Raw genomic sequence first — 14863 nt, 5'->3', positions numbered from 1 at the left:
AAGCGAAGTCTATCTATGTGTGTGTGTGTTGAGTGTGTGTACAATGTATGTGTCTCTCACGCATTCAATCGGCCTGCTCCCTCTTGTGTTCTCAATCCTGTCCAAACGGATTGAATCCATTGACTTGTGTGTGTGTGTTTTCCTGAGCCATTCCAGGTACACAGTGACAACTAGAGAGGGGCTTTTGGCAAGTTGTTTGTTGTTTCCACTCAAGCAGAAAAAAGACTACAAACATTGGTCCTATTGAGTCATGCATTCTCTAATGAAACTAAGAAAATGGCTGCATGGCATTTGTTAGGCCACATTTGTCCTAAATTGAGAGACACATTTTACATGACAAAACACTGTCCTGATATTCTGTATCTCAGTTTATTGCTATATTAATTAAAGCTATATTTGGCTATTATGCATGCTTATTGGAGTGGAAATAATAGCTTTAGCATCCGATCCGTTTATTAGCCTGCCTAGCTCGAATATGCCGCCGGGGAGGGAAAATACAGGAAAAATGCATATGTTAGTAAATGCTGTAATTAAATCTTAGATGATGACAGTAAATTTAATGGGAGCTAACTAAGATCTTGTCTAAGTGAACAGAGTACAGACGCTTTAGCTGAGTTAGTCCCCATTGGTATATGACATGGTAGGCCCTGTCAGTTTGGATTACAGTGGTCTCAAATGTAAGGTTATAATAATCCAAAGGGTCCAATTGGGGCTCTGGAATGGATGAAAGACTGGAATGTTTTGGAATTGGTAGAGGGTCTTGGGCCCTGAGGTGGTTGAGTATGATCACAAGATGGATGTGTATGTTCATGTTTATCAGCACTAATACTCAATTTATACAGAAAACACGGAACCAAATTAGCCCTGAAGAAAATCTGTCCAAACATCTTATCTTTAAAAAGAGATATGTAAAGGTTACAGTAAGAAATGAAACATTCAATCATCACTCACATTTAAATGTACTGTACAGTTGCCTACTTCCCCATTTTCTTTACCTTTTCTACCACGAGAACATTTCAAAACAGATATTTCCAAAGAGCTCTTTATTGATTGTATTGTCATAAGATAGCAACCTCACTATGGCAAAAACATTCAATTAATTACAGTACAGTTGTAATCTGACAGCAATATTAATTGCAGGGCCCTGATTCTCAAATTAAATCCTGAGGTGCAAATACTTATCTTCTCAGGCTATTTTTTTTTCTTCTTCCGTGAACAACATCCTCTTTGAATGTAGAGACTGTGAACACACTCTAACATGCCTCTCTGTTCATTAAAACCTTACTGATGAAAGTGCTACATGTGAAACTCGATTGAATAAACAATGTCTCGACAGAGAGCCTAAAGAAACACAGCTGCTGAAAAACCTCCCCGTCTACTAGCATTAGCCCCTGTTTTTACGCTAGCTCCTCTCCTAGGAGCAGATGTGGGTGCAGGTTGTAGCAGGAGCTTTAACTGATCATCGAAACTGTTGCTTATCTGTTGTGGGCAACGTATCAATAATATATCAAATTGGTAGGCAACATTAATTCGAGGAGATGAATGGCTTCGACATGTTTTTCTCGTCTCTTTACGCTCCCTCCTCTGTGTCGGAAAATATCAGAACAGAGAGAGACGTGATACCGCGCGTGGTTGTTTGACACTTTTGATATGGAGAGTGAAAAGTTATTTGTTTTGTACGGTGTCCATATTAGGACAGCCTCAATCTCAGCAGTGAGATTAGGGTTTTCGAATAGGAAGACTGGATTTATTGACCACGTAGAGATAAATGTTTGGGACCTTTCAGAATGGAACAAAATTAATAATCTGTCTAACAAAAGACCACTGACACAAACTCCCCTCTCATTTTAAAGGAATAATAACATTTTCTTGTGCCCTGATTTTCCCATTCAGGCAAGTCATTAGCCGCCAATGAATGTTTAGTCCTTGGCTTATGCAATTTTACAAATTTGATTAAAACCTGAAAGCAAGCTTTTCATCAATCGATCCACGCATAAAAGCAGCTCAAAAGCACTTAAAATGTGTGTAATTGACAAAATACCAAACCAATGCACAAAATCCCCAAGAATTCCCTTTGAATCCTCTCTTTGCAATTAAACCACGCATCTCAAAGAGTACATTTAATTAGACAGAGTTTCGTCTTGCTTTCTCAATCCATGGCTTCTGGCTAACATAAAGCCTAATGCGCTGGAACATCATTATTTAGCGGGGATGAAATAATGATGTGAGTATTTGGCTTAATCGTGTTGACATATGCAACCCTTCCCTTCTCTCTTCTCTTCTCATCGTGTCCTACAGGCAGCTGTTCATTTGAAGAGCACTACAGCAGCTGTGGCTACAGTGTGGCCCTGGGGACCAATGGCTTCGCCTGGGAGCAAGTCAACACTTGGGAGAGGCCCACCATGGATGCAGCTGTTCCCACAGGTACACAACGAGCCTTCCTAATTTCTTCTCCTCTTTCACTCCCTTTCTCTCACTCTCTCCATCCCCCTCATCTCGCTTTCTTTCCCCACATCTCCGTCACTCAGCTGATGTCTGAGCAGACCCGAGATGCGGTGTGACACAATCTCAGCCACTCCACAGTGATCCTGTCAAAGACAAATGGCAATCAGGCCGCCTGTCAGTCCGCCTCACTGATCACCAATGGTAGGGATGTCAGTGTCAGCTCCCTGGCTCCACGGGGTGCCTACTAGGGTTACGGCACTGACTGACATTAATCCACTTAGGACTTGAACACACTGCGGATGCGTCCCAAATGCCCCCGTATTGCCTACAAAGTGCACTACTTTTGACCATAGCCTTATGGGTCTCCCTATGGGCCCTGGTCAAAAGTGATGTACTATTTAGGGACTAGTGTTCTATTTGGGACGCAGGCTGCTAGTACTTTAGTAGAGGGTTGTTATATGTATCGCTGCAAACAAAGTATCTTGTTCTGTGTCTATTGTGCTGACTGCTGAGCAAAGCAAATTGCAGATTGCACACAAAAGGCATTTTTTAGCCTTTGGTGCAAATTCAGGTCGTGTGAAAACCAGAAGTGCAGAGAACAACATGATCAAAGTCTTGTGTTTTCAGCATGGCAAAACAGTAACCTTGTAGATCTTGATGGTTCGAACAAGACTAGCAAAACAGGACACTTCAGATATAGATATATTTTTTAAAGGGCGGTATAAATAAATCAACAAACAGGAAACCGCCATCTGCCTTCTTATCCATGTCATCAGGATAGGAGTGTCTAATCAAAGGAAATTGGGGCATCACTGTGTGTGTGTGTGTGTGTGTGTGTGTGTACATGTTTTCCAGAGGTGTGGACTTGAGTCACATGACTTGAGACTCAACTTCAAAGAAAATAAAATAACTTGAGACTTGGGACTCGACTTTGACTTGAGACTGATTACTAACCTTAGCCTTGGGGTTAAGGTTAGGGTTAAGGTTTTGGGGTTACGGCTGGGGGTTAGGGTTAGGTTAAAGGTTAGGGAAAATAGGATTTTGAATGGGTATACATTTTTACTCCCCAAAAAGTCCCGAAAATTCACAGGAGGGATAATGAAGGAAGAAAGTCTGCACTCATTCCTTTTTCCCTCTGCTGCTCATGGGTCATCCCCATCAGTGTGAGCCGTCCTCCTTGTTACCAAAGCTCTTTCACCGCTTCAAAAGGAGTGCCATTCCGAGGGGATGGGTTCAGCTGTGGATTTGTATGTGTTGGTTTTCTTCTCCTTCCTTTTGTAATGCCATGGGGTTCTTCTCATGTTGGGCTCCAGGATATTACCTGGGATGGGATATCTGTTGGTGGAGTTAAGAAGGGGCTGAGCAGTCACACAAAGTCTCTCAGACAGAACAAACTCCTCTGCATATTTCTTGAAAGCCACGGATGACACGCTGAGTATTAAAGCCTTATCAGGTCTAAGCCCTTCTCCCGTGGTTTTTACTTAACTTTCCCACTACTTTGCCAGTGCTGAGGCATTTTAATGGTCAGTTCTATTCTTGGAATGGGTGTCTGTCTTTTTAACTACTGAAAATGTAAGGGCCAGTTTGCTGTACAGATATTAAGCCTAGTTCTAGACAAAAAAAGAGCTTTCGATGGAAGTTCTCCATAGAAAATGCTTTTTAGTCCAGAACTAGACCTAATCTGTGTCCGGGAAACCAGCCCTATACAAGTGCAGATTGAAGTTTGTGATGGTTGATTGCTAATGCCTGACTGTCACGTGAACTGATGATTGTTGACTTCAGGGAACAAAGTCATGTTCTTGAGCTCCATATGCTCTTCCCATCATTGAGTGTTAATTTTTCCCTAGTTGATGTTTCACTCTCTGAACCCTCGAAATGGCGTGTTAAACTAGTGTCAGCGGTGGGATATGTCTCTCAGGGCAATGGGGAAGGTTTCTACTGTTTTGCATGGGTGACGCTTCTCAAGAGAGTCTCGAAAACCCGACCTTCATTCCTTTACAGACAAGTAAAATGCCCATTCATATCTCCAGAGAAGGTTTCCTGTAGGCATTTAAAAATCCGTAGTGTAGCCTACCTTAACAGACAGACAAACAAACATGCCGTAGCCGAGGCGCTTTCAAGGGGCCACATTCCATTATGTCTGAAAAGGGTAATCGATAAAGGATATTGGTAGCCTACTGTAATTTCATATTATGAGGCAAAAACAAAGAGTAGGCTACCCCGTGCTCGCAAGACAGGCCCGTAGATACTTCTGTATCCCAGCGACATGAATAGGCTAAGATATTCTACACGCAACAGACCGAAGACTGAACAGACAGGGCAGGCAGGCCAGCACAAGGGAGACAGAGGAGGGGCAGGCAGACGCGTGTTCATATGTTTTGGTAATCTGCATTTCGCAATGTCTTGTCTTGCATGCCTTGCAAATTCACCAAAGTAGCCTAAAGTTTGCTTCTTCCGCTCCGGTTTTATTTGAATTATACAACTTTCCAGGCCTTTATCGACTATAACACAGAAAATAATATGTTTTTTGATAACCGCACTGTTAAATAAGTGGGAAAAAACAAAAAAACACTGTTTTTCGGTTAGGAATTCGTCTTACAGTTAAGAATCCTAACGTTTTGTCACGCCCTGACTTATTGAACTCTTGTATGTTGAGTCAGGGTGTGGAGATCTATGTTATTATTTCTACGTTTACATTCTAGGTATTGTGTTTCTATGTTTGGCCGGGTGTGATTCCCAATCAGAGGCAGCTGTCGCTCGTTGTCTCTGATTGGGGATCATACTTAAGTAGCCTGTTTGCAATCATTAGTTGTGGGATCTTGTTCCGTGTATAGGCTTGTATTGTGTTTAGCCTGAGGACTTCACGTTACGTTGTTTTGTTCGTGTGTTTAGTTTAATAAATAAACATGTATGCTTTGGTCTGACCCGTTCATCAACGACCGTGACACGTTTTAACATTTAAACGTTCACGTCCATACTTTATCCACTTGAATAAAACACAAAATAGTAGCTAGCAAGATGGAGATCATGGATGTTATTTTTAATGAGTACATTTTGCAAGTTTCTAGTTTTCATCAACTATCTTAACTAAAACCACTGCAAAGGTTTTGCCTGCAAACTTTGGTTTTGAATCGTGAAGTTCTGGCATTTCTGCCTCGTGATTTGTTGGGAGAGTCCCCAGATTTCTTCTTATCGACGTAGGCAGTGACCTAGTTCCTCTTATGCCAAAATAGTCCTACATTCACTGTGTTGCCTAGGGTCGGGTTTTCGAGACTACTCAAGAGAGGGGATATACTGTAACCAGTGTATGTGAGCGTTGTACTGCCTCTACCTACAGGCCATGGCTTTCGGTAGAGTCCAATAGGCTCTCACCGCTGCACCGTAGCAGCTACAGTTAGACTCCTTTTTACACATCTCGTTCCCTCCCGCTACAAAAGCAGTATCTAGTGTAAAAGGTACAAGTAAACACCACTGCGATGTGACATGTTTGTTGATTTGTCGCTGTTGTCAGAGTGACTACAGAGGGAGTGTGGCCAGGGAGTTTCTGAACTGTTGCGTTCTCCGTCCCTTTGCGCATCTCTTGGAAATCTGCTCCCAAATTTGTCTCCATTATTACCTCTTCAAGTCGAGCTCTGGCTGAAAACAAATCAAAACCAATCACTAGAAGCATGGCTGAAGCCTGTCATTTTGATGTGACATATGTTTACTACTCGGGGGAAACCGAAGTTTGAAGCCTTCTCTCCAATGCCAAAGGGCTCTGGGATTAGTAATGGACTTTTGAATTATAGGTTGTCAACAGCCCAGTTGCATTAATGCCATGTGTTATTGGTCTGTGCAAGGCTGATGAGGGTAAAGGGGTTAAATGTCTTGTCTATTTTTTTGTTCTTGGTGATGATTTGAGTGCTCTTGTGTGGCTCGCAGACTTGATTGCATTTCTGATTTGAGCGTGGCAGGCGGGTGAGGGGTGGAAGTGGAGAGGGGGCTGCATTGGTATGAAATTGACAGGGAAAGGAGCTCCAGGCACTCTCTCACTTTCTCTCTCCTAGACAAAAGTGACCATCTCCTTTAAATGGACGGAAAATGACTACTCGCCACACTCACAGGTCTCAACCAGACACAGTAGTAATGCTGATCAGATAGGCAGGATAGTTCACAACTGATCCCTGCTTCTTCAACATGTGTGGCTTTTAACAGCCGCCTCCAGAATTCACACATAAGCCGTAATGGAGAGTCAAATCGAATGGGTTGTTCATCACCACCGAAGTTGGGAAGCTCCACCAGTACCCTGTGGATACCGAAGATCCACAGGGCCTCATCCTAGCTTGATTAAGTAGTGTCACTCTCCCCAACAAGCACATTATTATGAAGATAAATGGATTATCACCTCCTGAGTAAATCCAGAATAAATTAGAGTCGGCGAGATAGCTGTCATTGTGAGTCTCGGACTAGGAGATAAGAGAGAGATGTACCTAGAGTCAGTTTCCTAGACAGAGTCCTGGGATAATTCCCTCTGCCCCGTTTTTCTTTGAATGTCGAGCTTAGGTCACCTACATGAGAGGGCTCATAGTCACAAAGTTTTTTTTTGTCTGAGAGCAATACAATTTTTTATAAGACACTCACTGTTGGGGGATAAAGCAAATGAAAACCATTTTATTTGGACACTGACTGATGACATTAAGACTCTACCTCTGCAAGTAAAAAGTCACAAACAAATTAGACTTGGGAGCCCTGGAACAGCTGATGCCGTTAAATCCAAGGCCAGGTTAAATCCAAGGGTTATGTCTGATTGTGTAAGGCTCTCTTGGCTGCAACAGGGAAACGTTCTGTTACACACACACGCTGCAAACATGCACACTTTCAAGCATGCACATTGTGCACACACAGATGCACGCACCAGTGGTGGTCAGTGCCGTTTAAGATTAATTTTTTATTTAACCTTTATTTAACTAGTCAAGTCAGTTAAGAACAAATTCTTATTTACAATGAAGACCTACTTGTAAAGCCCACCGGCCAAACCTTCCTGACGCTGGGCCAATTGTGCGCCGCCCTATGGGACTCCGATCACGGCTGGTTGTGATACAGCCCGGGATCGAACCTGGGTCTGTAGTGACCCCTACTAGCACTGCGATGCAGTGCCTTAGACTGCTGCGCCACTCGGGCCCCAAGATGAGGGAGGACTATTCTTTTTTTTCATGAGCATGGCCTTATTTCTATTACAGGATATTGGATGACTGTCATTCATATTCCATTCACCCAGCTCAATGTAACATCGATTGGTTTATGCTACTACATGATACTCTAATTTTCCATATAGGCCTACACATCAACCTAGCCTATGAATTAAAGTTTACAACGTAGGTGCACAGATCAAGATACATTTTTGTGTAATCAAGGTGACAGACAGCGACACATTCATTACTGCCTTGCACACTCTTACTTGCATCTAGCTGATCTAGGGTGTAATCATTAGTCCAACAGTTGCAAACGAGAGTTTCTATTGGACAAATTCAGGTATGTTTATCCCCGTTTTGTTCCGTTTGCTTACATTTAAGAAAAGTTTTTCAACAGAATCAGTGGGATGAATACACCCCTGATCACACGCAAACACAGTTCACTTTCTATCAGCCACATACAAATATCATGATCACTTTGCTCATTGTATTGCTGCATTCACGTGCTAGTTGGAACTAGGAAACTTCGAAATTTCCGACTTGCTAACTGGTTGTAGTTACACACGTGCTGCGTTCAACCAGTTAGCAAGTCGCAAATTTCAGAGTTTCCTTGTTCCGACTAGCAAGTGAACGTGGCATATAATTCCTTCTCTCATCTACACACCCTCCTCGTCTCACCTTTTCCCTTCGCTTGTGGAATTCAGTGCACAACACATCAGCTCTCAGTGACCAGGTGTCACGGTGCTGTGTAGAGGTGTGGTGTGGAATCAGGCGCAGGCAGCAGAGGGTAAGTCCAACAAGACTTTACTAGCACAAAAATAAGCAAAACAGCCCGGAGGCAAAAGGACGCACACAGGCGTAATGCAAGCGCACACAAACGTGCGTAAATCTCTCCTAAACCCAAGGAGGAAACTATGGAAAATAGCGTACCGTAACAGGTAGCGCAACCACGACACGAACAATCACACACAACACAAACCTAACAACGAGGAAACTAAATAAGGTGCTCAACGAGACCTAACACAAAACAGGTGTGACTAACAGACAAAACCAAACAAACACGAAACATCGAGCGGTGGCAGCTAGAACTCCGGAGACGACGACCGGCGAAACCTGCCCGAACAAGGAGGAGGAGCCGCCTCGGCCGAAACCGTGACAGTACCCCCCCCTTGACGCGCGGCTCCAGCCGCGCGCCGCCTCCGGCCTCGGGGACGACCAGGGGGACGCGGAGCAGGGCGCGCAGGATGACCACGATGGAATTCGGTCATCAGGGACGAATCCAGAATGTCCCTCCTTGGCACCCAGCACCGCTCCTCCGGACCGTACCCCTCCCACTCCACGAGATATTGGAGACCCCCCATCCGGCGTCTCGAATCCAGGATGGTCCGAACCGTGTACGCCGGAGCCCACTCAATGTCCAACGGGGGTGGAGGAGTCTCCTCAATCTCAAAGTCCTGGAGTGGACCAGCTACCACCGGCCTGAGGAGAGACACATGGAACGAGGGGTTAATATTCTTGTAATCAATAGGTAGTTCTAACCTGTAACTCACCTCGTTCAATCTCCTCAGGACTTTAAAAGGCCCCACAAACCGCCGACCCAGCTTCCGGCAGGGCAGGCGGAGGGGCAGGTTTCTGGTTGAGAGCCAGACTCGATCTCCAGGTGCGTACACTGGCCCCTCACTGCGGTGTAGGTCGGCGCTCGTCTTCTGTCGACGTATGGCACGCTGCAGATGGACGTGTGCAGCGTCCCACGTCTCCTCCGAGCACCGCACCCACTCATCCACAGCGGGGGCCTCGATCTGGCTCTCATGCCATGGTGCCAGAACCGGCTGGTACCCTAATACACACTGAAAAGGGGTTAGTTGGGTGGAGGAGTGGCGGAGAGAGTTCTCGCCCACTCCTCCGGCCGGCCCTGACAATATGACCTCAGAAACCTACCCACATCCTGGTTGACTCGTTCAACCTGCCCATTACTCTCCGGGTGGTAACCCGAGGTAAGGCTCACCGAGACCCCCAAACGTTCCATAAATGCTCTCCAGACTCTGGAGGTAAACTGGGGGCCTCGATCGGACACTATATCCTCGGGCACCCCGTAATGCCGGAAGACGTGAGTAAATAGAGCCTCAGCGGTCTGTAGGGCCGTAGGAAGACCCGGCAGGGGAAGGAGACGACAGGCCTTCGAGAACCGATCCACAACGACCAGGATGGTGGTATTCCCCTGGGAGGAGGGAAGATCGGTAACAAAATCCACCGAGAGGTGAGACCAGGGTCGTTGTGGAACGGGCAGGGGCTGTAATTTACCCCTGGGCAAGTGTCTGGGCGCCTTACACTGGGCACATACTGAGCAGGAGGAGACATAAACCCTCACATCCCTGGCTAACGTTGGCCACCAGTACTTCGTACTAAGGCAGTGCACCGTCCGGCCAATACCCGGATGTCCAGAGGAGGGGGACGTGTGAGCCCAATAAATCAGCCGATCCCGGACCTCGAGCGGGACGTACACCCGACCCACCGGACACTGGGGAGGACTAGGCTCGGTGCGTAACGCCCGCTCGATCTCCGCATCGACCTCCCACACCACCGGTGCCACCAGACAAGACTCCGGTAGTATGGGAATGGACTCCACGCACCTCTCCTCCGTGTCATACCGACGGGACAGAGCATCTGCCTTCCCGTTCTGGGACCCAGGGATGTAAGTGATCTTGAACACAAACCGGGCGAGAAACATAGTCCATCGAGCCTGGCGAGGATTCAGTCTCCTAGCTGCCCGAATGTACTCCAGGTTACGATGGTCGGTCAGAATGAGGAAAGGGTGCTGAGCCCCCTCAAGCCAATGCCTCCACACCTTTAGGGCCTGTACTACGGCTAACAGCTCCCTGTCCCCTACGTCATAATTCCGCTCCGCCGGACTGAGCTTCTTAGAATAAAAAGCACAGGGGCGGAGCTTAGGTGGTGTACCGGATCGTTGAGAAAGAACTGCCCCGATACCGGCCTCAGACGCGTCCACCTCAACTTGGAAGGGTAAAGTGGGATCCGGGTGCGCCAACACCGGGGCCGAGGTAAACAGGTCCTTCAGTCTCCCAAAGGCCCTGTCCGCCTCAGCTGACCACTGCAAGCGCACCGGACCCCCCTTCAGAAGAGACGTTATGGGAGCTGCCACCTGTCCAAAACCCCGGATAAACCTCCGGTAGTAATTCGCAAAACCCAAGAACCGCTGCACCTCTTTAACCGTAGTTGGGGTTTGCCAATTACGCACGGCGGACACTCGGTCCACCTCCATTCTCACCCCCGACGCAGACAACTGGTAACCCAAAAAGGAAACTGACTCCTGGAAGAACAGACATTTCTCAGCTTTGACATACAGGTCATGCTCCAACAGTCTCCTCAATACCCTGCACACCAGGGCTACATGCTCGGCCCGAGTAGCACTGTACACAAGAATATCATCTATGTACACCACTACTCCCTGCGCCTGCATGTCCCGGAAAAGTTCGTCTACAAACGATTGGAAGACTGATGGAGCATTCATTAACCCATATGGCATGACGAGATACTCGTAATGGCCGGATGTAGTACTAAATGCTGTCTTCCACTCATCGCCCTCCCTAATGCGCACCAAGTTATATGCGCTCCTGAGATCCAATTTTGTGAAGAACCTTGCCCCGTGTAAGGACTCCGTCATGGTCCCAATCAGAGGAAGTGGATAGCTGTACTTCACCGTCACCTGATTGAGACCGCGGTAATCAATACACGGACGCAAACCTCCATCCTTTTTCTTCACAAAAAAGAAGCTCGAGGACGCGGGAGAAGTGGAGGCCCGTATGTATCCCTGTCTCAGAGACTCGGCAATGTAAGTCTCCATTGCCTTTTTCTCCTCTTGGGACAAAGGATACACATGGCTCCGCGGAAGCGCTGCTCCTGTCTGGAGGTCTATCGCACAATCCCCCTGTCTATGAGGTGGCAACTGTGCCGCTCTGGTCTTACTGAACACGAGCGCCAAATCCTCATACTCAGGAGGAATGTGCAGTGCTGGCATCTGGTTCGGACTCTCCACCGAGGTCGCCCCTACGGAAACACCCAGACATAACCCCTCACACTGAGCAGACCACCCTTTAAGAGCTTTCTCTCGCCACGAAATAGTAGGATCATGGGTCATCAACCAGGGAAGCCCCAGTACCACCGGATACGCAGGAGAGTCGATAAGATAGAGTTGAATCGTCTCCTCATGACCCCCCTGCGTCATCATCCTAAGTGGCGCTGTGACCTCCCCAATCAACCCAGATCCTAACGGACGACTATCTAGGGCATGTACAGGAAAGGGTTTGTCGACTGGAAGGAGGGGAATCCCTAACTTAACACAGAATCTCCGGTCTACAAAATTCCCAGCTGCGCCTGAATCGACTAGCGCCTTATGCTGGGACCGAGGTGCAACCTGTGGGAAACAAACAGGTAAGGTAATGTGAACGACAGAAAGCTCTGGGTAAGTAGGGCGCCTACTCACCTGGGTGGACTCCCCACTGTACGACCTGCTCTCTCCCTCACCAGGGGACCCTCCCCAGCACCTAGCCGCGGTGTGCCCTCCGCGCCCACACTTGGTGCAGGAGACTGCCCCCCTCGGGCTCCTACCTCTTCTCCCTCTAGCGCCAGCACCTCCAAGCTCCATCAGACACTGCTCGGAGGCGCTGGAGGGTGGAATGGGGGACCCCCACCCGGGACGTCCGCGGGTCGCCAGCAGGTTGTCCAGTCGGATGGCCATGTCCACCAGCTGGTCGAATGTTAGTGTACTGTCCCTGCAGGCTAACTCCCTGCGGACGTCCTCCCGAAGGCTACATCGGAAGTGGTCTACGAGGGCCCTCTCATTCCACCCCGCATCAGCCGCTAGAGTCCGGAACTCCAGCGCGAACGCCTGAGCGCTCCTCATCCCCTGTCGGAGGTGGAATAGACGTTCCCCCGCCGCTCTCCCCTCTGGTGGATGGTCGAAGACCGCACGGAAGCGACGGGAGAACTCCGCATAGGTGACGGTGGCGGCGTCTATTCCCCTCCACTCAGCGTTGGCCCACTCCAACGCCTTGCCGGTGAGACAGGAGATGAGGGCGGAAACGCTCTCGTATCCCGAGGGCGCCGGGTGTATGGTGGCAATGTAGAGCTCCACTTGGAGGAGGAACCCCTGACACCCGGCAGCGGTGCCGTCGTACGCCCTCGGGAGCGAGAGCCGAATCCCACTGGGTTCCGGTCGATGGACGGGCTGGTTGTCCGGTGGTGAAGGTGATGGTGCGATAGGTGGGGCTATGGGAACCCCGCTGGTCTCCCATCGACGAAGGGTGTCCATGACGCCCTCCAAGGCGTGCCCGATCCGGTTGATCCGGTGCTCGTGTCCAAGGAGACGCTCCTCCATGGGGTCGACGGGTGCTCCTGCTGATTCCATCTGATGGTGTGTGATTCTGTCACGGTGCTGTGTAGAGGTGTGGTGTGGAATCAGGCGCAGGCAGCAGAGGGTAAGTCCAACAAGACTTTACTAGCACAAAAATAAGCAAAACAGCCCGGAGGCAAAAGGACGCACACAGGCGTAATGCAAGCGCACACAAACGTGCGTAAATCTCTCCTAAACCCAAGGAGGAAACTATGGAAAATAGCGTACCGTAACAGGTAGCGCAACCACGACACGAACAATCACACACAACACAAACCTAACAACGAGGAAACTAAATAAGGTGCTCAACGAGACCTAACACAAAACAGGTGTGACTAACAGACAAAACCAAACAAACACGAAACATTGAGCGGTGGCAGCTAGAACTCCGGAGACGACGACCGGCGAAACCTGCCCGAACAAGGAGGAGGAGCCGCCTCGGCCGAAACCGTGACACCAGGCGAAAAAACCTTTCCAAGCCAAACCTTTATATCATAACCGCTCATAGTGTGGAACTGAGAAAAATGGCTTTTATTTACCTTGGTTTCACAGTAACCTTATGCAGTTACTGCTAACATGACCCCCAGGATACAGGTTACTTGTCCACATGATTAAGCATGTATTTAATGTAGCAAAAATGACATTAACTCATTTTCGACCAAATGAGCAGTTGCTGCCTTTTTGCTTTGTAGGGCAGTGTAATTGTCACCATATTAGCTAATGTCATAGTCAACATAGCTACTAGAGCTAACACGTTAGTAAACCCACTACAATCATGCAGTACAGTCAGCAAGCAATTTAGCAGTTACGCCGGCTTGCCCCATGGTAATAAATTAATACACCCAAAAGCTTACCTTGACTTGGAAGAGTTCCAGTGTTGGATAGCCACAGCCAGCTACCTCACATAGCATCCCTCTCTGTTTGAGCTAGATGTTTGAGTAGGCTAAACTAGCTAGCTGCATTCACTAGCTAAGTAAGTAATCCAGGACCTCCATACCAGGCGGCGTCAGAGGAAGACCCTAAAATTGTCCAAAAACTCCAGCCACCCTAGTCATAGACTGTTCTCTCTGCTACCGCAGGGCAAGCAGTACCAGAGCGCCAAGTCTAGGTCCAAAAGGCTTCTTAACAGCTTCTACCCCCAAGCCATAAGACTCCTGAACAGCTAATCATGGTTACCCAGACTATTTGCATTGTCAGAGGATGGACTGACTGCCAAGGAGAACCCTGTGGAGAAACCTCTGTTTGCAGCAGTCTGCTGCTGGGCTCAGAGCACTCATTTACTTTCTCCTTTCACGCCATCACTCTGGGGACCCCACACCTCAGAGAATCACCCCTCCCTATCATTTTTCTCTCTTTCTCCATCTCACTCCCCTTCCCTTTTTTCCTCTCTCACTCCCTCTCTCTCTCTTTATCGCTCTTTCCTTCTCTCTCTCACACTATATCTCCCTCCCCCTCTCAATCTCTCTTTCTCGCTCCCTTTTCCACTCTCCCTTAGGTCATCACACCCGATGCTGACACGTGGTTTTCACTCGAGCATAGTCAGTGTGACTCCTCAGCTGACTTACTTACTGTGCTGTACAGTAAGTTGGCCTATTTTACATGGCTTGACTAATGAGTAGTTATGAGTGATGGACAACATTCAAATGTTGGCATCGGCAAGATGTCAGTAAATCTCTTGTGGCAACACCTCTATTTCTAACTTAGTGAAGGCCCTTTCTCCAGCCACGCGTGAACTCTTGCCTCACTGCCTGAGGGTGTCAAGACAGCAGACTCAGTTATGAATCGAGAGCGTGGGATACTATTCAGCTATATCAAAATTATTGCCTTTTCAATCTCT

At 47.9% G+C, this 14863-nt stretch overlaps 1 protein-coding gene across 1 annotated transcript in view; it reads left to right on the top strand.

Moving 5' to 3' along the window:
* Positions 1–1650: 1650 nt before the first annotated feature.
* Positions 1651–14863, top strand: part of LOC311133416 (receptor-type tyrosine-protein phosphatase T-like) — a gene marked incomplete at both ends in the record, with an annotated part of 396537 nt that continues 383324 nt past the window's right edge. Inside the window, 2 exons of the mRNA XM_084166909.1 lie at positions 1651–1657; positions 2299–2424. Coding sequence (XP_084023035.1) covers positions 1651–1657; positions 2299–2424 — 133 coding nt within the window. The remainder of the gene's footprint in view (positions 1658–2298; positions 2425–14863) is intronic.

Source organism: Coregonus lavaretus (assembly GCF_964263955.1).
Source record: "Coregonus lavaretus genome assembly, chromosome: 8".
Lineage (NCBI taxonomy): Eukaryota > Metazoa > Chordata > Actinopteri > Salmoniformes > Salmonidae > Coregonus > Coregonus lavaretus.
This window is presented reverse-complemented; position numbering and strand designations above follow the sequence as displayed.